We start from the raw sequence: 26361 nt of genomic DNA, 5'->3' as shown, positions 1-26361 counted from the left end.
CATGGTTCTTGATGAACTCAATGAACTAAAGCTCCCCAGTGCCGGCAGCACTCATGCAGCCCTAGACCATGACACTCCCACCACCATGCTTGACTGTAGGCAAAACACACTTGTCTATGTACTCCTCACCTGGTTGCCACCACACAAGCTTGACACCATCTGAACCAAATAAGTTTGGACCAGCTATGTCGGGATCCACCCAGATGCCTAACCGGAAGCTGGCAAAGATCGTGAACCAGCCACTGCTGCCCCCTCTACAGCCTGAGAGCAGAGCAGAGAGCAAAGACTGAAAGTGACCACTCTTTAGCTCAGAACAGAACTGAGAACTGAGCGATCAGCTGTAAAGCTAAAGGGGGACAGCTGAAGCTCGAATCTATGCTGCAGCCATCTTGTTTGATTTCCACACTTCTCTTTAAAGCTGATCTTGCAAGGCTACTTTCTGTTCAAGGTGTTTCTGATTTTCCCCTCCACTCACATGCAGGGCTGGGCTGTCTGGTCCTGATCTATGTGTAAGGAGCTACTGTCAGAACTTCCATTACAAAATTACAAACATTGGCTTTCCCTGTGTAATGAATGAGGCTTGGCTGACAATTTCACTGCCATTTCTGCCTTATATCAGAAGCTGATGTCAGAGTTCCTGATATATAGAGCAAGACCTGGCTCTCAAATAGACAGCCCAGCAATGCAGATTACACAAAACAGCTGCTACCCTGGTGTAACTTGCAGGGCTCAGCTGTCACTTTGACAGCTAGCTTCAGTGTGCATCTAAAGCACTGACAGTAGCTTCTGATACAATAAGAAGTGTTCCGAAGACAAAAAGTGAGATTCAGCTTTAAAAATTTACAACCTGATGCCCCTTATTAAATTGGTAAAAAGTGTGCCACTCCTGATAAAAAGAGCAGGAACAGGTAGCCAAACAGAGAATCCAACACATTATACTCAGAGAGCAGCATTTCCAATGTAACCTGTGAGGCAAGGCTGATAGTTTGATAGCCAGGTTCTGCTCTTTGTGTAAGAAATGTTGACAGCAACTATTAGAATTATTTAAAAAAAAAGTTGTTCTGATATAACCTATTGGAAATAAAGTAAGTCGTTTAGCAGCAGTGCGGCGTTACTGATTAAAAATTATAATGGATTTGGGGCCACGTACTGTATGTGCTACAACACCTGTGGCTGCTTGGAAAGATGAGAAAGTAACATGAAAGCGAGCAGAAAGCAACAAAAAACATGATTGCAGCTGCTTCCACTTCTAGGCAGATAATAAACTGTGTAATGGATTATTGCTTTTTAAAGAACCTTATTTCACATCGCACACTTCCCACACAGATGACCGCACATTTCAATCAATTCTCTCTATTTCACTCAGTATATTCAGTATACAGTATAACAACCTTGTATTATATTTTAATAACTTTGGTGGTTTCTTTGGGGACACACCTGGTTATCGGGCACACCGGACATGTGCTCGGTGGGCCGGGCCGCGCCACATGCCATAGGCAGCTGGGCTGCTCCTCATGTGGGCTCTCTGTGGGTCCGAAACTATAGGTCAGCTGACTGTGAAGGGGTGGAGCTGGAGAGGAGACCCCATGCTGGGACAGACACCACGGACCACAGGTAAAGCGAGTGCTGTTGCTTTACACTGCAAGGGCAGTGGGGTAGGAGGAGGGATCTGGAGCTTGGGGGAGATCTGTGGAGATGGAGTCCCTGAAAGGGGGCTGGTGGTTTCTTCAAGGTTTGTAAACTTTCTTCTTTAGACTGGTGGGGGAGCCCTCCACAAAACATGTAATACTACAAAAAACAGAAAGCAATGAATATGGGCTCAACCCATCGCTCAATCATCAATCTCATTTCCAAAAAGCCTAATCTCAAAGGAAAACAGTATTCAAAAGAAAAATGAAAAAAGATTGAATAAAAATGTGAATATATGACAGCTCCCAAAATTGTACCTTTATTGTATATATATATTAAAATATATGAATAAATCACAAACACAAGTCTATGCTAAAAATATCCTACTGTTCCACACACCTAGCTTGATAGTATACTGAAAATTTTCAAAGAAAAAAATGCATTTATTATATATTATATTAACAGCTGTGGGTGGCCACCCAACCAAGGTCTACTGTTTTTATGTGCTGTCCAACCTGAATAACTATGTAACTATGTTGTTATGTTTTGGGGGTTTCGTAAAGCAACAACGCTAAATGCAGATGGTGCATTTTCAAAGCAAATGTCTATGAGCATGCTTAATGCAACCCCCGGTGCATTACTGAATACAGAATTTTTTAATTCAGCTCAATGGGAGGCTGTATGCAGCAGCTGCGGGTCCCAAGAGAGTTTTTTTGCCAGCGTTGCCCATGTACAGACATGTGCATGAAGCCCAGTAGATATCTTTTCTTACAAAGGAGGATTTTCTGCGGTCAGTGGTCTGTGAATAAAAGTTGCTGCACATTTTTCCTTCCATTTCTTCCAGTTGCTACAACTAGTAACTTGTAATACAGCACAAGTTTTGTATCTATAGTATCATCGTGACTGTGTTAGTGGAAAATAGTTGGCATAAACATTTGTATTGCATTACGATACGTGTTTTATTTAATGTGAGTTTGGCTGCATTCTATATACCTGCTGCTGGTAACGCAGTTTTACTCCATACACTATAGTGCAAATAATCTTGACATTAGAAACCATTCATGGATTTAATGTAAACCTATTGCAATCCCCTGTACAGCATACCGGTAGTTCAGATTGTGAGAGGCACAAGCAGCACAAGGAGCCAGATATTTTTGCTGTAGTACTTATGTGCTTTCAAGTAAAATGTTGAAAAAAGTGAGAGTGGAATGATCGAAAGATTAGCCAATCAGTCTGCAGCTTCTCATTTATTGTCACATCACAACCTAGGACCAGCCCAAGCTGTACTAATTTACTGCAGTAAAGAAAAGTCAGCTCTTTGTGCTTTTTGGCAGAGCTACATTTCAAAAATAAAACGGAGAGAGACACAATATTATATATATATATATATATATATATATATATATATATATATATATATATATATATATATATATATATATTCAGCTTTAAGGGAATATTCATCTATATAAACGCACAAGCACACAATGGTCATGTTGAACAGAAGGGGATTAATCCAACAGCATGTGGGAGAAAACCAACTGACGCACAGAGTATACAAATCCAAACAAATATTTACCCAATGCAGAATGTGCCACTTATATATGCAAAATCTGTATACAGACAATAACTGTGCCACATGCAAAAGCAACACAAAGTACTGGTTTAGACTGGCAATTTGCCATGATACATTTTTGTTAAAACCAACGCCTGCCAAAATGTTCTTTTTTATTAGATAGAACAGGGAAGGTTTAGAGCCCCTCATTTTTTTTTTAACTACAGTTATTTTCTTTTTACTTTCAATCCAACAGGAAGTGGTGTTACATCTTTCCAATAGGGACACAAAGAATAAAAAAAATCTTTTTTGTAGAGTGGGGGAAGATAACGTCTGACAATGTTTTTAGTGGGTCTGTTTTTTATGTCCCAGTGTACCCCGTATTTCTTGTATGGGCATCATAAGCACAGGAAGTGAAAATCAGTACTTACAGAATCGGACGGGACTGAAAATCTTCCTGGTTCATTCTCTCTGACTGACGGATTTTCAAGATCTCGGTATAGCTGAGGTTCTGAAGTCTACTTTTGAACTGGTCCAGAGAACTTGGCTTGTTTGTGAGTGCTCTCATGATCTGTTCTTTCACGACTTGCATTACCTACAGAATAAACAATCAGAACTGGTATGAACAGAGTATACAATCACTTCCTGCATGGGCAGGTAACATTCTTAGCTTCCTAATTAAATATGTCTTGTGAAACTTTAATAAATATTACATTACAACACATTGTACATATTCAGCTGACGCCAACTGTATACTTGAAGTGTTACTAAATCCACAACAGTAAATTCAGTTTGTATATACAGCATAGCATGCTTGTTATACGCACTGTGGAACTTAAGGGGTTAATCCTCTGCATTGTGTAAAAAGGCTGTTTTATCCTGTATGCATAGATCCTCCCCTTCTGCATTGTCTATCTGGGGAAGGCCAGCTAACACAGGCAGGGTAGCCAAACTGCACATGCTCAGTTGCGTCTTTTATGCTGGAGAGAACATTTACTTGTTCTCAGAGCTAGCCAGGTCACATGATATTGACATCACGCATGTGGGCGTGTATACAGGCTGCAGTGGAAATCTCCTCTTACCTAAACTCTTAGCACTGGAGAAACTGTGCAGTTTATCATGCAACTGTGGTATACAGATCATCCAAAATGGTATATAGTGGCAGTTTTTTAATGTAAAGAAGATTTACAAGCTGTGGGGGGGGGGGGGGGGGCAGGGGGCCAGATGAACAATTTTCATATTACTGGGTTTAGGAACACTTTAAACTGCACTTATGGCCAGGTTATGGATGTTCAACTATTTACATAATCCTGAAAAAACAGTAAAAAGGCTTTAAAACACCCAATCTCTGCTCTATAGCTGCGTTTAATGGTGTGAATACACAGTTACCGGTGGCTAACAGAAAGCTACCAATCGCTACTTGCCATCGGGAGCTTTTTGATCATGTGACCGCCACACACGGCACTCCAATGCAATACTCCCAACGCACACTTTCCTGCAGAAATGGTTGTATCTTAGCTTGGGTGCTGAAATGACCAACGGCTGGAACCGACTGCAATCATGAGAATTAAGTGTCACCAGCACACCAGGATCTACAAAATTGGGTCGAAAACACTAATCACATAGGGCCATATTCTTAAACAAGTTACATAGGCGTATCAGCAGATACGCCTACGTAAGTCCGTTTCCTATGTTTAAGTGTATTCTCAAACTGAGATACACTTAAACATGCCTAAGATACGACGGCTTGCGCCGTTGTATCTTAGGCTGCAATATTTACGCTGACCACTAGGTGGCGGTCAGCGTAGAATATGCAAATGACTAGTCACGCCGATTCTCTAACGTACGCTTGCCCGCCGTAGTGTTTTAACGTCGTTTCCGTAAGCGATACGCGGCGTAAAGATAAAGATGCCCCCTAGGTGGCGTACTCAATGTTAAGTATGGCCGTCGATCCCGCGTCGAAATTTCAAAATTTAACATCGTTTGCGTAAGTCGTCCTTGAATGGTGCTGGATGCCATTTACGTTACAGTCATTTAGCGCAATGCACGTCGGGTAATTTACCCGACGGAGCATGCGCATTACGATCGGCGCGGGAGCGCGCCTAATTTAAATGATCCACGCCCCCTGCCAGGATCATTTGAATTAGGATGGCTTACGCGGGTGGACTTTACGCGACGCCGCCGCAAGTTTACAGGTAAGTGGTTTGTGAATCAGGCACTTGCCACTTAAACTTGCGGCGGAGTAACGTAAAGTACATACGTTCCGCCGCCTTAGATGTATAAGAATATGGCCCATAGTATCACAAATAAAAGCAAAATTTCGGAGCCACGCAGGACCCCTTCATCAGGCATGCTTTTTTTTCCCGATACTATGTAAATAGAGTTTTAGACCCAATTTCGGAGATCCTGGTGTGCTGGTGACATTTCCTTCTCAGCCAATCATGGCAGTCACATGACCATAAACCCTGCCGGCCTTCTGGCATCCTAAACCCCTTAAAGGGCCAGTAGGCGCCGGCTCCAAGGGATTAAACAATGGTGGGAATAAGTCAAACTTTGTCTCAGAGTGTAACCAATCAGGTGTTACATTTTCATTTTCTAAAATGTGTAAAGATAGAAGCTGATTGGTTTCGCACTGGTTAAAACAGAACTGGTCTCATGCACGTTTTATTTATTTCCCCAAAAGTCTTTATTAATGTCTGATACAATTTTAATACCAAATGTAAAGCTGTATTTCGACATCATACTGCCCTAGACACACCTGAATGATGCCGTCCTTTTGTAAAAGCTCTGCCCCTTGTTTGGCGAAATTATTTTAGAAAAAGTAATACCAGAAAGTGCTACTGGAGGACACATTGATTGCCTAAGGATTCTTTCACACGGGGCGGATCAGTAATGATCCGCCTCCGTGTGTCCGTCAGCTCAGCGGGGATCGCTCCGTATATCCCCGCTGAGCCGGCGGCTGACAGGGCGGTCCCCGCACACTGTGCAGGGACCGCCCTGTCTTTTCTCCGCTCTCCCCAATGGGGGATCGGATGAACACGGACTGCGTGTCCGTGTTCATCCAATTCGATCCACAGACGGAAGAAAAAATAGGGTTTTCTTCCGTCCACAAAATCGGATCTTTGCGGAGGCGGGTGATTACGGGTGTCAGCGGATGCTTATCCGCTGACATCCGCAATCACATAGGGACCAATGTATGTCCCTTTTTCATCCGCAAACGGATGGATGAAAAAGCAGACATACCGTCCGCACATGTGAAAGGGGCCTTATCCTCCTCTCCACTGTTGAAATCAGGCTTCTTTTTTTTAGCTTTTTCTTGTGCAAACTCTTCTGCCCCCCATGCATGTGAAAGGGGCCTAAAACTTGGTGTAGCTCTGCTTCCAAGTTTTTTTTTTTTTTCAAAGCTTAATTGAACAAGCTGAAGTTAGAAGCTGATTCGGTACCATGCACAGCTGCACCAGATTTTTTTTTTTTTATTCTTTATTTGTAACAATCAGAAAGACCGGCCCACACGGGCCACAACAACAGTCATTTTCCAAATACAGTGATAAAACAGGACGATACAGTAACGGCAATGTGCACGCCTCTCTTCTTCATCTGGAACATTTACCATGGGACCCAAATATAGGTTCCTATACTCGCGCACAAGAGAGTGGATTCTATACAGAGTTGTATCGTTCCCCCCTGCTTTTAAAATGGCGCAGTGCGCCCGGGACCCACAGCGGCCCAGCATAGTTGCTGCTCCCGTCTGGCCAGTCCCCCTTCCCGTTTTCCAATTTTCTTAAGTACAGAGAGAAGGGAGAATAGGAAGATAGAGATAGAGTAGTATGGTTCTAGGTGTAGGGAAGGGAAGAGACAGAGAAAAGAAAGAAAGTCATACAGAGATTAAAAGTGTGTGTCAGAGGACCGGTAGGGGGGGAGGGGTTTGTGGCAGATCGTAAAGGAGTGTTCCCAGGATCTTGGGTGCAGGTTGTCAGCCCGCTACTACAACCAGATCCCGATTTAGAGTCCTCGCGTCTAGGGTCTAGAACTCCCGGCCCCGAAGGGGGGGTCCGGTCGAACCGTCAGAGCTCCCGGGTCGCCTCCCCTGAGGGACTGACCCTCGTCCGAATATCTAAAGATTGTCCACAACCGCCACGTCTTAGTGTATGTCTCAAGTCTGTGTTGGCTAGTAAGGTCTTCCAGTTGGTCAATGTCATCTACCCTGCAGAGCCACTGGGCGTGGACTTCCATTTAAACAGGATGCAAGCCTTGGCTGCGTCCAGGAGATGGCGAATCACCAAATTCTTATAGGCCTTTGTGGGCATGTCCGTTGCATGTAGCAGAAAATAGGCCGGGTCCTCCGGTACCGTCCGGTCCGTGAACATCTGGGTGATGCGACGTACCTCACCCCAGAACCCCCGCAATCGGGGGCAGGCCCAAAAAATGTGCAGAAGGGTGCCCTTCTCCTCCAGACACCTCCAGCAACGGTCTGAGGTTGCCGGGAACAGCTTGTGCAACAGTTCGGGGGTCCTGTACCATCGTGTAAGGATATTATAATTTGTCTCTTGGGCCCTGGCACTCAGGGATGATTCATGGGTGAACTGGAGTATGTGTTGTTTCTTTTTCTCAGAGAAGTGGCCATTGGAATCTTCTGAACGAAAAATATATTGTTTTGCATTTAAAAAAGTTCCAGACCCTTTCTAAAAATTCAGTGGCTGAAAAACACATTGATGTGAACATGTCCCATAGGAAACCATGTTAAATGGACTGTAGTACATTTCTGCAAAAAGCACTAAAAAGTGCATAGGTGCGAACCAAGCCTTAGTAAATCAACTCAATGCTGTTTACGAACGTTTTACTGTACACACCAACAAACTGGAGAATGGAGAGAACATTCTATGTTCTTTAGCTATAGTGAGTTTTCTCATAACATCCACATGCACACACCTTCCTTTATAGTCCATTTGCTGAATTTGGTCACAAATGTATAGAGGTGGCTAAAAGACGGAACCACATAAGGAAAAAGAATTATCACGGTAATGAGGACCGCTACGTTAAATGTTTCCCTTCTTTGAGAACACTTTTATGAAGTAAATCTGTCTGAAACCTGGGCACATAAGGGTGATTACATGATAAAACAATGCAAAAGTACAATGTAGAGGTCGCCTTCGCTGAAAGCTGCCACAAGTTAACAATCAGTTTCCTGTACACATCAAGCCTGCCTCTGCCTCCTAAGCCAATTAGTCCTTTAATAAGATTGGTTGCTTTAATGACCAATAATAAATCTTGGGAGGTAGGATGAGCCAAATCACAACTTTTGTTGAAAAAAGATTTGCATATAACCGCAGCTACCTGCAACTCTGCTTTTGCATACATTTAGTTTCCCCTGCTAAGGCTACGTTCACACCTGTGTGTGTGCTTTCCATGTATGTTTGTAGCATGATTTTACACTTCATGTTTTTTTTTAGTACAAAACCTTTAAAAAAATGTACCATGAACGCATGTACGTGTGTTTTTCATGTGTTTTTGATGTGCTTCCATTGAAGTCTATGGACTCAAAAAAAATTACCTTTCTGCATGAAAAAGTCCCTGGACCTCTCCCAATGGGAAACTGCAAAGGAGATCCATAGGAAACCATGTTAAATAAATTGTTGTGCGTTACGGCACCTCTGAAAATGCGCTAATAAAAGCACAGGTGTGAATCTAGCCTTTTACATGTGTGTACACACACGTGCACAAGTTTTATACAGACCATCCTCGCATTTTTATTTTTTCGCCAGGAATGTTTGATGTTCATTTGAGTGTGCAAGTATCCTTAATATTTTTTCCCACCCATATTTTGTTCACTTTAAAGCAGCCCATGTAGTTAGCGAGGTGAAAAAAAAAAAAGACTTGATTCCCCCATCTACAAACTTTATGTAGATGGTGTAATCCTGCCCACTGAGCTATTGTATTCTGACAGCAGGGAGACTTCCCCAATGTTAGAATACAACGATTAGCACTGGCAGGCTAGAGTAGGGAAAATCCCACAGGATAATTTTACAGAAGTTGATCGGTAGATCAGTGCCCACAAATAGATCGAAATTCGGTCAGCCCCTACTTAAAGTGGTTGTAAACCTTTTACAACCACTTTATACTACAGGCAAGCCTATAATAAGGCTTACCTGTAGCTACACAGGATATCTCCTAAACCTGCACAGTTTAGGAGATATCCCGTCCCCTGCAAGTGCCGATGTCATCGGCACATGCGCACTAGAGCAAACTGAAGCAATGGCACGTATGTGCCGCTGCTTCAGTCAGTGTGCCGTTACCGGCGGCTACCGCGTGCATGTGCTGGAGTGACGGAAGTAGCCCCTGGGAGAGAAGTCGCTGGCCGGAGGGGAGTACGAGGGCCGCTGCGGGGGCTTCGATGTGAGGTATGAATTCATAATGAACTAGTATACTAATTTTTTTTTTTTTAGGGTTTACAACCACTTTAACTGGCTTAATTTTCGATCCATGTATGGCTGCCCTAACACAGATCTCCACTTTTGTCCTCACCCGTTTCTCTGTTCAGCTGGTAGGAGTAAAAAGAAAAGCCCTGGGTAAGCTGCAAGTCACGCCAGAGTTGTAGTTTATACAGGGCTATGGACAGAATTGGCCTGGCATGGTCACATAGTCGCATACTATTATCTATGTGAAGTACCATATAGACAGATACCATATCGAAGCAGAGAAGGATCAAAAGAATGATACATCTATGATGCTGGGGAGAAGTTGCTTTGTCTTGAATAAGCAATACACGGGTTTGCTTTAAGAGGACTACACTATGGTTATAGGGGACAGGGGACATTGCTTTAATGGCTGGCAGCTAAGGCTGCAACATAACATCAGGTGGACTGATGCAGGTAAAACAATTCAAATGTATATTTAAAATGTTCATTTGGATGTCTGCCTGGAGTGCCAGTCAGATTTTCTGTAAATTGTATGCACATATGCATTCAACAGACAGTTGGCATTCCTCAAGGGGCACATACACAGTTGATATGAGCAGTAAATGTGTTACCAATGCCATCAAAGTCCACAAAATGAATACATGAGTACAAGCCTATGAACAATTGCCATGGTAACCGTCATAACAACTGGATATAAAAACTGCATGCACTTTTTATTGTTTGCCATTTATTTGTGCTTAATTGTTACCAAGAAGTTAAGTAAATTAAAGAAAAAAGCGGGAATCTTTTGCACACTTGCATTAAATCCATGCTGTAAAGTCAGCAACACTTTAGAAGCAAAAATAATTTTTATGTAATTAGTAATTGGAATGCTTAACTGCAAAGATTTAAAAAATTGCTTTTTATTAATTTGATAGCTGTATCATACTATGCACTAAAAGCTGATTAAATGATAAAATCCTAATTATTCCAGCTGTGTTCTGTTACTGGCACATTAAGAAGGCATTAAATATCACCAGCCACCCGCTACTGAAACTCCTGGAATTAAAATCAGTTTAGGTAAACATAGTTTATTTACTTCAACTGATGGGCTCAATTCTAGTTCCAACATGTAATTAGGTCCTTCACAATGAAGTAGGATTAACATACAATTAAAGCTGAACTTAAGGTAATATGTTTAAAAAAAAAAAAAAATTAACACAGTTATGTATTTATTGTAAAAAAGAATTACTGTATTTGCTGGCGTATAAGACTACCCTTTATACTTGAAAAAACTGGCCAAAAAGCAGGGGTCGTCTTATACGCCAGGTCAGCTGCTTGGATGCCTGCTGGATGTGCGGTAATACTGTATGTAGCTTCGGCTACCTACAGTATATACTGCTTAGCCAATCTCGGTGAGCAGTGTATTCAAATGAATACAGAGCCTGCTCTGGAGTAACCACCTCTGCCAATCCGAGCAGGCTACATACAGTAGCCTGCTTGGATTGGCTTTGAGAGTCAGAGAGGCGTGGGCTGATGATGTTACAGCCTCTGCCAATCCAAGCAGGCTTTGTATTCATTAACCTCCCTGGCGTTATGATTCTGTCTGGAATTACGTACCAAAAGCGGTACAATTATTTGCAAGGAAATTTGCCATTTAATACTGTAGGCCTGTAATTCTTAGGAATAACTCACTTAAATCTGACCAAACCAGAGTCTAATAGGCATCCCGGGTATGACATTTTTTTAAAAACAAAATTATAAATTATAATATAATAAATAATTATAACAAATAATAATATAATTCTAATAAAAATTATTCAATAATGTAATCAAATCAAAATCACTGAAATTTTCTCAGTTGCAAAATTGTCGCTGTCATTATTATTTTTTTTTTTATGACGAATTTCCCCACAAATCGCTATCGCACAATTCTGCAAGTGATTATAATTTATTATCGCTGTTTTCTAGCTGATCTAAAACCATTTTTGACATAAAGGGACACTTTTGGTTGCTATGGACAATCTACAGTTTGCAGAAAGAAAGAACCAGTTTTATTATATAAAAGTACATGTAGGGCACTGGGCAGACCACTAGGGACAAGGGGTGTGTGTATTTTTTACATACAGTACTGTAATCTATAAGATTACAGTATACTGTATGTATAGTGTTTGTTTACGTTTTTGAATTTGGCGCCGATCTCCGCTCCTGTGCGTCGTAACGTCGCAGGGAACGGAGATCGGCGGCACAGGAGGACGCTGTGTGAATCGAGCGAGGTCCCGCTCGCTCACACAGCGCGGTGGCATCGCTGGATCCAGGACAAGGTAAGCCAGCGCACGCTGCAGGCTCTGCATATCTACCCCGAGCGTGACACGGGGATACCGATTATAGCAGAAAAAATCCACCCCGAGTCACGCTCGGGGATACCGCCAGGAGGGTTAATAGAATACATCACTCGCTGTAATTGACTCCAGCAAGAATGAAGAAGAATATGGCTCCAGAAGGAAGAAATATGAAGTGTCGGAAGCCTCGGAAGGGGGTCGCCTTATACGGTGAGTACAGGCAAAAAATCTTAAAAAACTGTAAAATTAGGGGGTCGTCTTATACGCCCAGTCGCCTTATACACCGGCAAATACGGTATACATATTTTCAAGTAGACCTAGTCTAAGGAACTAAATGAGACTTCAAGGAAAACGACATCTTTACAAAACAAAAAAACGAACTCTTAGCATTGCCACTGTAGGGGTAATGCTCCATGCAAGTCTAAGGTGATTACCATGCAGATTTGGCTAGTGAAGAACATTTTGAAACTCTAGAAGGTTGGCTTGTTTCCCCCCCCCCCCTAAGATGTAGTTGTACTATAAATATCCAGAGCAGAATTCAGACAAGTACATGGAAACAAGAAACCTAGCAGCCGATCAGGTTCAACACAAAACACCATATTGGGCATTCAAAACATAATATACTACTTAACCAAATTGACAAAAGTCAATACTATATCCCAATTTAACATCCATATGCACATAACATATGACATAAACAAATATATTCTTAGATGTCAGACAATGTGCAACAATATTCCCCTAGGTGTCCTTACTGCAGTTAAAAAAAAAAAACAGCGAGAGAATTACATCAGTTAGTGAGTGTAGCCAAAATGATCTGAGACTGGTTGAGATTAGGGCTGGGATCTTACAGCAGGTACAACAACCACTGAGCCACCATGGTGGCTCATTGAGTGTGATAAAAGAAAATTTAAATTTTCAGATGCCAGGTAATCCTACCATTAACACACTTTCTGTCCTAGGGTGACAACCATACTGATCACTCCTGTCACCCTAGGAGAAGTAGTGTATTAGAACTACATAACACAACCTCTTCTCCATAAGGGCCAGGCGTTTTGTAGTCTTTACTGTAGTTAAAAGCAGTAGTAAAAAAATGATGTAAATTAGTGAGTGTAATCGATATGATCTGAAATCTGCTGAGCTTGGGTCTGGAATCTTGCAGCAGCCCAAAAACCCCAATAAATCACCATTATACACATATCACTCAACTTTTTAAGATGGGCAACTTACCCTTGCCACACTCCTGATCACATGCACCATTAAGAACTGATGTACATGACAAAATGATCCATTAAACCCACTGTTTTTTTTTTCATCACTACTTTTTCTTTATATTGTACCCATGTTTAAAATAAATGAATAACATCATTTGAAGGCTAGATAGAAAGTGTAGTGCAATATGATCAATTTCAGTTAAACAGTGCAAGCTTATATATAGGTCTGTACGGAACATCTAAAAAGGTGGAGGGATACTCAGATTAGGTTCCAAAAAGAGGAACTGTCCCTCCAAATGAGAGACAGATGGAGCCGAAGATAAAACACAGTAAAGGCTTTAATCTCCCACCAAGCCCCTTCCAAGTCTATTGCCCTTGGCCAAACAGCACCACGGACTGTTGCCTGGCTTGTCCAAAGCTAGGAACATCCCTTTTGTTGCTTGACATAAGTGTGTCCTCTCACATAGTAACTATAGAATATTGAGATTTGGTTTAAAAAAAGGAACAGTTGGGATCTATGATTAAACACATTCAGTAAGTGACTTAGCCGCCCTCCGGGCACCTTGCAAATCTGGTGCCATTGGCCTAACATCATAACAAGCAGTATCCTGGTTTGCTTGGAGCTAGAAACATCCCTTCTGTTGCTTGAGATAAGTGTGTCCTGTCATGCAGTAATGGTAACTATTGAGATGTGGCTCCAAAAGCGGAACAGTTGGGAGCTGTGATTAAACACAGTCAGTAAGTCCTTTAACTGCCCTCCGGGCCCCTTCCAAATCTGGTACCCTTGGCCTAGAATTACTCCAGACAGCTGCCTGCCCTGCTTGGAGCGAAGAACATCCCTTCTGTTGCTTGATTTAAGCATGTCCTGTCATGCAGTAATGGTGACTGCGATCTATCCATCATTCCCATAAACATTTAAAAACCAAGAGGAGATTTTTGCTACCTATAGTATGCCAAACTGTAGTGGAGAACACTGTGTGGATTTGTTCTTTAGCATTCTTTTTGAACATTTTGTTCAACGCAACAAAGAAATCTGCGAATAGCGGACACAGAGCTTTGATTTTATTTTATTAGAAGGGATAATAATATACTTACATGGAATATCATTTGGAAGGAGCCAGTAGTCACATACACAAAACAAGGCGAGCCAAGCTTGAATAACAAGAAGCCATGACATTACTATAATGTGATTTTGTTTCATGCCCTCAAGGTGAGCTAAGCCAGTATGACACGGACTGCATTAAACAAAGCTTCAGTCTTAGTCCAGAGTGATTTGCTATGAAAACCTATATAAACTTGCTTATTAGTTAATTGAATCCATGGTCAGCAAGCATTAAATTATTTCTACGATTTCTGACAGAGCCTTTGGCAAAATATATTGTCTGCATAAAATCAATGGACTGTGTTAAATCCAAGAAAACCCAATTTACATTTAGGCAGAAGGGTCTTGTTCAGTAAAGCCAAGTTTATTTTTTTATGACTCATGACACGAGTAGCGTTAATGGTTATTTTTAAAGAGAATTATAAGAAAAAAACATCTGAACATAAAAATATTGTAGAAATGCTTGTCTAACCTAAACAAAACATTGGCATATGCATTAAACGTCTTATATCCTGCATGTATACTTGCGAAATACTTAAACGTATAAATTGTAGAATGTTCCATCTGGTATTCTTGGTATCCTTTCTTTATGAGGTAAATATGGATACTGCCGACTTCTTTGTGAAAATGTCTATTAGTAAAGCTGATCCCCGACTTCAGCACTTTCTTGGAACATGTTTGCAGGCAACAAAGTCAGAGTTTATTCTAAACTCATTGGGCTATAGCAGGGGTAACTTTCTGCCGGAAAAAGCCGAACGCAAACAACGTAAAAAAAAAGCGCCGGGCGGTCGTTCGTTTCTGAATCGGCGTAAATGCGCATTAGCATATTCGAAGCGTAAAAGATATGGAGGCGCCACCTAGCGGCCGGCCTGGAATTGCAGCCTGAGATCCGACGGTGTAAGTCACTTACACCTGTCGGATCTTCGGCATATCTATGCGTAACCTGATTCTATGAATCAGGCGCATAGATACGACGGCCGGACGACGGCCAGGAGGGATTGAGAAAGCAGTAATTGCAATTTGATTAGCATGGCTGCCAAACAGCTAGCATTGCTTTTAAAGAAAGATAGAAAGCTAGAAATGGAAGCTTCCAATGTTCTTTTGGCTGAATTTCCAGTTAGAGAGTTACAAAATATACAGTACTGTGCACTACACAATGTTGTACAGCATTAAAAAAAATGCAAATTAACTAAGGTAAAAAAAAAAAATATACAAATAAATCATAAAATAATGCGTCATGTACAATATATAGATCTATCTATAGATAGATCTATGTATACAGTATATATCTATCTACATTTTTATTTATATATTATTTATATATATCTACACCAAGCAAAATGATAAAACTCAACACTTGTGTTTGCCCCTATTTATCATGAGCTGAACGCAAAGATCTACAACTTTTTCTATGTACACAAAAGGCAGATTTCTCTCAAATATTGTTCACAAATCTGTCTAAATCTGTGTTAGTGAGCACTTCTCCTTTGCCAAGATAATCCATTCACCTCACACATGTGGCATATCAAGATGCTGATTAGACAGCATGATTATTGCACAGGTGTGGCTTAGGCTGGCCACAATAAAAGGCCACTCTAAAATGTGCAGTTTTATTACACAGCACAATGCCACAGATGTCCCAAGTTTTGAGGGAGTGTGCAATTGGCATGTTGACTGCAGAAATGTCCACCAGAGCTGTTGCCCTTGAATTTAATGTCTACCATAAGCCATCTCCAAAGGCATTTCAGAGAATTTGGCAGTACATTCAACTGCAGACCACATGTAACCACACCAGCCCAGGGCCTCCAGGTCTAGCATCTTCTCCTCCAAGATAGTCCGAGACCAGCCACCCGAACAGCTGCTGCAACAATCGGTTTGCATAAACCATGAATTTCTGCACAAACTGTCAGAAACCATCTCAGGGAAGCTCATCTACATGCTCGTCGTTCTCATTGGGGTCTCGACCTGACTGCAGTTTGTTGTCGCAACCGACTTGAGTGGGCAAATGCTCACATTCAATGGCATCTGGCACTTTGGAGAGGTGTTCTCTTCACAGATGAATCCTGGTTTTCACTGTACTGGGCAGATGGCAGACAGCGTGTATGGCCTTGTGTGGGTGAGTGGTTTGCTGATGTCAACCTTGCGGATCGAGAGGCCCATGGTGGCGGTGGGGTTATGGTATGGGCAGGCGTATGTTATGGACAATGATCACAGGTGCATTTTATTGATGGCATTTTGAATGCACAGAGATACCGTGATGAGATCCTGAAGCCCACTGTTGTGCCATTCATCCACGACCATTACCTCATGTTGCAGCATGATAAATGCAAGGCCCCATATTGCAAGGATCTGTACACAATTCCTGGAATCTAAATACATCCCAGTTCTTGCATGGCTAGTATACTCACCGGACATGTCACCCATTGAGCATGTTTGGAATGCTCTGTATTAGCATATACGACAACATTTTCCAGTTCCTGCCAGCAACTTCGTACAGCATTTGAAGAGGAATGGACCAACAATCCACAGGCCACAACCAACAACCTGATCAACTAAAAAATATATACATGCCATGCCTGTATGTTTGCTGCAGATTTAAAGTTTCCTTACAGGGAACACTATTTGGAAGTTCAGTTATTTGTGGTGCTGAAGCTAGCCTTCGTTTTGCAATTAGTAACTTGTAAAAGCTTCAGCTGATTCCTCAAACACGTTCCTGGTATGCAAAGCATGCTTAACAAGCCACAGAGGAATGCTAATGAGCATTTTTAGTGCAGTTTTAAAAAACTACAGGGACTCAATAAACCCAGCAATGCAATGCATTATAAAAGCCAATCCAGCTTGGCACTGTGGATTAGGATAATCCTTTAGTGTTGAGGTTGTGCAAATATATAAGTAGTAAATCACCAATGGATAAAAAAAACAATCTGCAGATTTAGCAGGTAGTCAGTGTATGGTTTCAGATGGAAATTTTCAGTACATATTTACTAGCCAAGAAATCACACTTAAAGGAAAGCTGTACTGGGGAAATAATGCAGACTGCCATGGGTGACCTCTTGAAAATGCTTATTGCCCATCTGTCTCCTAAATACTTACTGAGCCACCATATTGTTTGTAGGCTGCAAGCTTGGAAATTAAAAAAGTTGCAGGGAAATCAGAATACCTGATCAGCACAATTGTTTTGGGACAGAAATTTATGTTGTGGCTAAAAAAAAACTGGCAATTTTTAGGGGAGGTCAGGAACGACGACCAATTTATTACACATCATACGAGTTTCCTTCAAATATGTAAACTCTAGTTTTAATAGAGCAATATATGATTGTCACTGGAATAGGCATTAGGAGTTCTCCCTCTATTCCTGTTATGACATCATGAAATTTTTCAGTTCCATTACTTTATGTTCTGATGACAAATGGAATGGGTGAATCTCTCCAGTGATTTAACAAATGTGAATCATGCAGTTGGCTTTGTAAGGTCTTCTATTGTAAGGATTGTAATGGATTGGCAGCTCGCAAACCCAAAAAGGCATTTTGGTTGAATCCAGAAGTTGCAGAAGGAAAACAGAGCACAGTAATGGTTCAGGAGTTCACAATATTCATTATACAAGTCCAAGATGAAAATCTAAGCTGTTCTGGGTACTATAGGGTACTCAACGTGTTGCATGGGGTGAACAAATGTAGACTTGAATTAAATATAAACTTGGGTCTAGAATAAGTTGTTTGTGTTCAACTTTCTGTAGCTAGTGGTTAGAGCTTTCCCCAGAAGGGTATATCATATAGTTCTGCAATGCTCAGTCCTATTGCCTTGGACTTCTTTGACAAAATAAAATATTTTTGGAACTCCAACACCATTGGTGTGACGCCCTCTTCTATTCCAGCAACTTGAAAAGCATAAAAACATACAGTGGATATAAAAAGTCTACACACCCCTGTTAAAATGTCAGATTTCTGTGATGTAAAAAAATGAGGCAAAGATAAATAATTTCAGAACTTTTTCCACCTTTATTGTGACCTATAATCTGTACAACTCAATTGAAAAACAAACTGAAATATTTAAGGGAGGGGAAGTAAAAATAAAAAAATATATATAATGTGGTTGCATAAGTGTGCACACCCTCTTATAACTGGGGTTGTAGCTGTGTTCAGAATTAAGCAATCACATTCAAACTGATGTTAAATAGGAGTCAGTACACCTGCCATCATTTAGAGTCTTTTTGATTAACCCCCAAAAAAATTCAGCTGTTCTAGTAGGTCTTCCCTGACATTTTCTTATTGAAACCTACAGCAAAAGCCATGATCTGCAGAGAGCTTCCAAAGCATTGGGGATCTCATTGTTAAAAGGTATCAGTCAGGAGAAGGGTTCCAAAAGATATACCATGGAGCACAGTGAAGACAGTCATCGTCAAGTGGAGAAAATATGGCACAACAGTAAACTGGACATCCCTCCAAAAGTGATGAAAAGATAAGAAAATTGGTCAGGGAGGCTGCCAAGAGGCCTACAGCAACATTAAAGGAGCTGCAGGAATATCTTGCAAGTATTGGCTGTGTGGTACAACAATCTCCCATATTCTTCATATGTCTGGGCTATGGGGTAGAGTGGCAAGTTGGAAGCCTTTTCTTACGAAGAAAAACATCCAAGCCTGACTAAATTTAGCTTTTGTGTAGTGTCCCAAAAGCATGAGAGAAAATGTGTTATGGTCTGATGAAACCAAGGTTGAACTTTTTTAGCTGTAATTCTAAAAAAAGAAGTTTGACGCAAAAACAACACTGCACATCACCAAAATAACACCATACCCACAGTGAAGCATGATGGTGGCAGCATCATGCTTTGCAGTTGTTTTTCTTCTTCAGATTAGTCAAGGGAATTATGACCAGTTCTAAATACCAGTCAATATTGGCACAAAACCTTCAGGCTTCTGGCAGAATGCTGAACATGAAGGGAAACGTCAACTTTCACCATTAGAATGACCCAAAGCATACATCCAAATCAACAAAGGCATGGCTTCACCAGAAGAAGAAGAACGTTTTGGAATGGCCCAGCCAGAGCCCAGACCTGAATCCGATTAAAAATCTGTGGGGTGATCTAAAAAGGGGTGTGCACAGAAGATGCCCTCGCAATCTGACAGATTTGGAGTGTTTTTGCAAAGAGTGGGCATTGGCAAGTCAAGATGTGCCATGCTGATAGACTCATACCCAAAAGACAGTGCTAAAGTAAAATCAAAAGGTGCTTTAACAAAGTATTAGTGTAAGGGTATGCACACTTATGCAACCATATATTACTTTAGATTTTTATTTTTACTTCCCTCCACCTAAAAGATTTCAGTTTGTTGTTCAACTGAGTTATACAGTTTATAGGCCACATTAAAGGTGGAAAAAAATCAGAAATGATTTATCTTTGTCTCATTTTTTTTTTTTTTTTTTACATCACAGAAACCTGACATTTTAACAGGGGTGTGTAGACTTTTTATATCCACTGTAAGGGAAGTTTCAACCTTAACTCTAAAACTAATAAAAGTTTTGGCTTTATACTGTAATGTCAGTTGGCATATCAAATGCCATGTGAAAGATTTCTGTTGTCCTAGTATTTATGTTAGGCATGCTTTTTTATCTTCCTTGTTATATAACATACACTACTGCATAAATAAAAATGAGGTCTGGGACATTCTGCTATACCAACAGATGCTCTGATACTAGTGAAAAAAAATTAATAATGCATTTTCATACTTATAACATAATCTCCAGATGTTCCTAGTTATATCAGACCGTTATTTTAGGAAACTCGCTGTGAGCACTGTTTACTGCCCATCTATACTAGTAATGTGCCAAAAGCACTATTTCATTTCAGAACTACACTTCTGTGAAAAGGGTGATTTCAAAGGTCATAATGAATATCTGAACATTCTTTTCAAGGGGAATATCAGTTTTAAAGTTTTATAAACCTGCTGGGCTTTCCAATAGTTTGCCATTTTTGAGATGAAAATAATTTAAGAAAAATCTAAATTTTTATTTTATTTTTTTTAACTACATTTTCAGCACTGCGTCACTTTAACTGACAATTGCGCGGTCGTGCGAAGCTGCACCCAAACAAAATTGACGTCCTTTTTTTTTCACAAATAGAGCTTTCTTTTGGTTGTATTAGATCACCTCTGCGGTTTTTATTTTTTGTGCGCGCCCCTAGTGGTCACAATGGGAAGCCACGTAAGGTAACATCGATTTGCCCAGCCGAGCCAACCTGCCGCAGTAAAACTGCGGTGGCTGGTCGGCAAGTGGTTAAACATGTATAAAAACTTAAAGGAAACCAGGAAGTTTAATGGATAGGACAGTGAGAAGTAAGTGGCCCAGATTCAAAGAGATCTGCGCTATATTTGCGGAGGTGCAGGGCAACGATTTTGCCCTGCGCCCACGCAAATATTTTGCGCTGCCCTCGATTCACGGAGCAGTAGCTCCGTAAATTGCGAGGGCGCGCCAGCAAAATTGCCCGGCGTAAGCGCGCGCAATGTAAATGATCCCACCGGGGGCGGGAATCATTTAAATTAGGCGCGCTCCCGCGCCGAGCGTAGAGCGCATGCTTTCCCGACGTGCATTGCGGCAAATGACGTCGCAAGGACGTCATTTGCTTCAAAGTTTCACGTCGTGGGAACGGCGGCTATACTTTAGCATTGGCTGCCCCTACTATTAGAAGGGGCAGCCTTACGCTAAAGATGCCGTACGGAAACTCCGTACCTTGCGTACGCAGGGCCCGCGCAACATTGTGAATCGGCGTAAGTATGCAATTTGCATACTATACGCTGACCACAATGGGAGCTCCCCCTAGCGGTCAACGCAAGACTGCAGCCTAAAATCTGCATGGCATAAGAGCCTTATGCCACGCAGATTTTAGGCTGCAGTCGGCGTAACGAGTTCTCTGAATCAGGAGAACTCGTTACGCCGGCGCAAGTCAGCAGGCGCAATTGCTTACTGAATCTGGGCCAGTGTGTACTTAAACTAGGCATGGTTGAAACAAACTGTGCCTAAGTTCGATTGTCCCCCTTTCCCACTCTTTGGCATTTACTTTAAAAAAAGACTACAGTAATCTTTGCTTCGACGCTTGGTGATCTATGGAGAGTTTTGTGCTCTAGCATGGTTTGAGCTCACACTAAATTGAACCATACCAGACTCCAAATTAACTGTGCCATGGACTACTAGTGGGAACTATACTTTTCATTACTGTTCTTTTCACCGTTTTACTGAAAAAGCTACACTTTGAGAAACCATACACACGTAAAAATCGCAGCTTTTGCAGGAGTTTTAGGTTTTGCCTGTAGCAGTAGTTAATGCTATCCTATGCGTCCATGCATATTAGGACGATTATAGGCATATTTTGCACTCAGCGTTTAGAGGCAAGAAAAAGATTGAAGCATTCAGGCAGAAAAAAACCTGCAAAAACTTGCCTAAACGCTGTACAAAAATGCTCTATATTTTTTTCTGCCAAGGAAACTTGAGTTTTTAAGCCCAGTATGCATGGCACCTTAAAGAACCATTCTTCCGGGATCTACGGCTCTATTTTGTCATCGGTTGGGTTTTTTCAAAAAGTGCTAATGCAATGTGCTGCAAATCTAGAAAGGAAAGGACCTCAAATACAGATTCTGAGACACCGACTGAGCACAATCTGTGCAATATGATCTACATTAAGGCTCCGCTTCAAAGCCCACCTCCAGGCACAGAGGAGATTTTGGCATGTTCTGGCGAGTAAACAAATGTTACCTATGTTCAGCTGGATCGCTACACAGAGACATTAGACAATGAAGGAGCAGCAGCACACTGAAGAATCATGAACTCTGCTGAATACTCCTCTTAGCACATATGTATGCAGCACAGTGACTGGCTGCCATTCCCTTGTCCAGTTTTAGGCTTCATGTACATGGGACGTTGTTCAACCTCTCCTGAATGATTTAACTTGACAGCTAGAAACCGGCATCTAAAAATGGCCATTTAGCAGCGTTTACATACAATATCTTATTTATTTATTGGTTAAAATGAAAAACATCTGTAAACAAAACACTGCTAAACACGAGTTACCGCATTTAGCGCTTGAAATGCCTCTAAACACAGCTTCTGAATGCATTTTTTGGGGTTCCAAAAAAAGCCTCTAATCTCAACTGGCTAGAAACTACTATAAACGACCCTGTGTACATGTACTGATAAGATAACAGAGGAGAACTCAGAAGCAGTTGAAAAAAATGCGCAACTGCTCCTAAACGTCTGTTTACCAGCAGTGTACATGAGGCCTACACCCCTTTCACACTGGTGCGGGGGGCGGCATCAGCAGTAAAGCGCTGCTATTTTTAGCTGTGGACACACCGCACCAAAAGATGCTGCAAGCAGGACTTGTTTTTTTACCATCCTGCTAGCGCTGCTATTTTTAGCTGTGCTTTATCGTCAATTTTGTGGCGCTATTCGGCCGCTAGCAGGGCGCTTTTACCCCCCGCAAGCATCACTTTGCCGGCTGTATAGCCACAGTGCCCCATTGATTTCAATGGGCAGGAGCGGTATACACACCGCTCCAAAAGATGCTGCAAGCAGGACTTTTTTTTTTTACCATTCTGCTAGCGCACAGCTCCAGTGTGAAAGCCCTCAGGGCTTTCACACTGGAAAGACAGCAGCGGCTATTTAAGGTTGCTTTGCAGGCGCTATTTTTAGCGTTATAGCACCTGCAAAGCGACTCAGTGTTAAAGAGGTCTTAGTGATGCTATACAGGAGGCTGATTTCAACATCAATTTGGGTGCATATTTTAATCACATTTAAAAACTACAATTTTCAGTAAATAAATATATGCATTAACTGGTGTTAGCTCTCCTTTAATCTGTTTTACGGAATCAACTGTTGTTACTACAATATGAGTTGTCGACAGGAAAACAAATAACAGCGCAATAGTGCTACACTCCTTTTCAATTTGGGGACAGAGGGCAGTTGGCAGCATAAATGTGTTTACTTATATTGCATATAACTGTTTGTATTCTAACTAAAATATGTAATGTAAAATTTTACTTTTGCGATCGGAATTAGCTACAAATAGCTGTAGCTCATGGTGGCAGCTGCCTGAACATAGTACAACTAGCAGAACAGCAGAGATCACATCTGTGAATTCAAAGTGTACATCAATATCATAGGAGCCCATCTGTTGTGTGCATGGCCTCGGGATTGCATAAACTTGTTTATGGTCTGCAATGTCAAACTGTCATACATATAAAATATACAATGGCACAGTGGTTAAATAAATACAGTTAGATCATAGTTCTATAATGTAACTGCAAGTCACATATGGAACAAACATTACTTTTACTATAAAGCATCAGAAACAACAAGAAGCCTTTAGAGGGCCTAAATATATATATACACACAGTGGAACCTCGGATTGCGAGTAACGCGGTTAACAAGCGTTTCGCAATACAAGCACTGCATTTTAAAAAATCGTGACTCTGTTTCCGAGTTTTGTCTCGCAAAATGAGTGAGACAACACTCGCTCGGTGTGCAGTATTGCTTTCAGCCTGAGGTTGGGGGGCGCCGGAGCTGAGCAGAGCCGAACATAGCCGATCGCAGCCGTTCGGAAATGCCTGGAAAGGCCCGAGGACAGCATGGCTGACCTTGGCAAATCTTGTGTAGGAAGTCTTTTCGAGGTTTGCCGAGGTTATGCAAAGTGTCCTTGGGCCTTTTTGACCGTTTTCCGAGGCTCTCCGGCGCCTCTGGCCACATGCCGTAATTATTTTCGTTTCCATTGACTTCAATGGGGAAACTCGCTATTATATGGGAGTACTTTGGATTACAGGCATATTCCTGGATCGAATTATGCTTGTTCCACTGTATATATATATATATATATATATATATATATATATATATATATATATATATATACACACACACACATGCACACACAAAAATATATATAAAGTATATATATATATATATATATATATATATATATATATATTTATATTTAGACACCCCAACACCAAAATCAGAAATATTATCAGATTATGTTTAAATAAACTAACCTAAATAATAATAATAAAAAAAGACTGAATTACATTTTTTTGTATATGATATACACCGGATATGCATTAAAGATAGAGCTGTATGTGACAAAATGTGTCCTTTTGTGACATTGTGATAACCTGTGGCCTTAAAGAAGATAAAGAAGAATAAATCCTGGATTTAGCACAACACTATGAATGCAGCTAAAGCTTTCAAGCAAGAGAAATTCCAGGGAAAACAAAAATAAATAAATCTACAAAGTATAAATTCAACTCACTTGCCTTTATATTCCTGTTTGTTGCATAGAGATGGCAATTCAAACCCAAAAGCAAACATTTATTATATTGCATCTTGCCATTTGATAGATATGATGGCTACGTTATTTTTTTTAAGCTTTTTTTCTTCTATTTTCATCTGATCCAGCTAGTGAATCTGTCATTTTTAACAAGCTCTCCAACAGAATGTATCATTTACAGAGGTGAGACAAACCATTTAACACTAGCATAGGTTCTTATTACAATGATGAGCTTTTATTTGTCGATTCGTGTAAAACCTTTATCCCAAAAGGAAAACATTTTTTTTTTTTTTTGCTGTATCTGCTTATAAGGTAGTTTGGCTTTAATTTGTTGAATATTGAAATCTGCGATTACATCTAACACTTCCCTCCCCCCAGACCGACAAAGGTGCCCCGCCCCCCCTGTGCTCATTCATCATAATATAGGAGGTGTGTTACTGCCCAGATCACCAGGTTAAAACAGGGGGAAAAAGCCCAGGGGAAAAAAAAGAAAAACTGATGCAGCCACCACATCTAATGATTGGTAAGCTGCAATATAATACATTTTTGGTTTGGGGTTTATTTCTGCTAAAGGGCAAATAGTCTGCTCACTTTGCATGGGAATTTTCCATGGAGCGTAATTAATGAGGTGAAGCTTTGCTGACTTTTATCATATGCATGCAAAAATGCTGGTCCTTTGTTTTGCTTGCACATGATCAAGCAAAGTGAAATTTCACCACTTTCACTAATTGCCCTTGAGAAAATTCCCATGTAAAGTAAACAGCCTATTTGCCTTTAGTGAAGCAACCCCAGTATGTCTGAGCTTTGCACTTTGTCCTAATCCAATCCTGCTTAGAAGCACCTATTACTGATCACAAAGCTCAAGGAAGACATCATACTCCTAGTTCCTGCACACAATTACCCACAACACCCCGCTTGCTTATGATTGTTACCACTACACCAATCCTTTCTGCCAACTGACAACTTAAAATTGCGGCACTGTGCAAGGCATCATTGTATTTCATATGGGTATCTTCTTGCATTAGATTGTGGGGCCATTTTTAGTAGAGGTCTCCAAACTGCGGCCTGGGGGCCAGATGTGGCCCTTTGCCTGCCTGTATCCAGCTCTTGGGGCACTTTTCCTTTCATTGACACAAGACACTATTTCTTCCACTGACAACAATGGGGCACTAATTGCTACTACAAACCCTATGGGGCACTATTTCTCCCAATGATGCCAACAATGGAGCATTAAAGAGGAAGTAAACCCTGATGGGGTTTACTTCCTCTATGCCGCCCTGCAAAGGTAAAGCATAATGGACTACTATGCATCGCATAGTAGCCCATTATGTGAAGCAGGAACAAAAATTGTCTCTGGACAGCCACACTCTGAACAAATAGTAGCCTTTATTAAAAGGACAGCACTACAAGTCACAGCAAAGTCAAATAAAACCCAACTGCTGACACGTTTTGCACTGAAACTAGTGCTTAGTCATAGCTAAAGTTATTCCATCAAATAGCTGGACTAGTAATGTTAAGTATGGCCGTCGTTCCCGCGTCGAAATTTGTAAATTTTACGTCGTTTGCGTAAGTTGTCCGTGAATAGGGCTGGACGTAATTTACGTCCACGTTGAAAATAATACATCCTTGCGGCGTACTTTGCCGCAATGCACACTGGGATATGTACACGGACGGCGCATGCGCCGTTCCTAAAAAATGTCAATCACGTCAGGTCAACCCATATTCACATAAAACACACCCCCTCAGCCTAATTTGAATTAGGCGCGCTTACGCCGGCCACATTTACGCTACGCCGCCGTAACTTAGCAGGCAAGTACTT

The 26361-nt window shown here is 41.2% G+C and overlaps 1 protein-coding gene across 6 annotated transcripts in view; it reads right to left on the bottom strand.

Moving 5' to 3' along the window:
- The window catches only part of ELMO1 (engulfment and cell motility 1), a 559417-nt gene that overhangs the window by 80301 nt on the left and 452755 nt on the right, over window positions 1–26361 (bottom strand). For all 6 annotated transcript variants that reach the window (XM_040353213.1, XM_040353215.1, XM_040353217.1 and 3 more), the window contains one exon: window positions 3616–3779. In XM_040353213.1, the coding sequence (XP_040209147.1) occupies window positions 3616–3779 (164 nt within the window). The remainder of the gene's footprint in view (window positions 1–3615; window positions 3780–26361) is intronic.

This window comes from Rana temporaria, chromosome 5 (genome assembly GCF_905171775.1).
Source record: "Rana temporaria chromosome 5, aRanTem1.1, whole genome shotgun sequence".
Classification (NCBI taxonomy): domain Eukaryota; kingdom Metazoa; phylum Chordata; class Amphibia; order Anura; family Ranidae; genus Rana; species Rana temporaria.
Note: the sequence above shows the minus strand (reverse complement) of the source record. Positions and strands in the feature narration are given on the sequence as shown.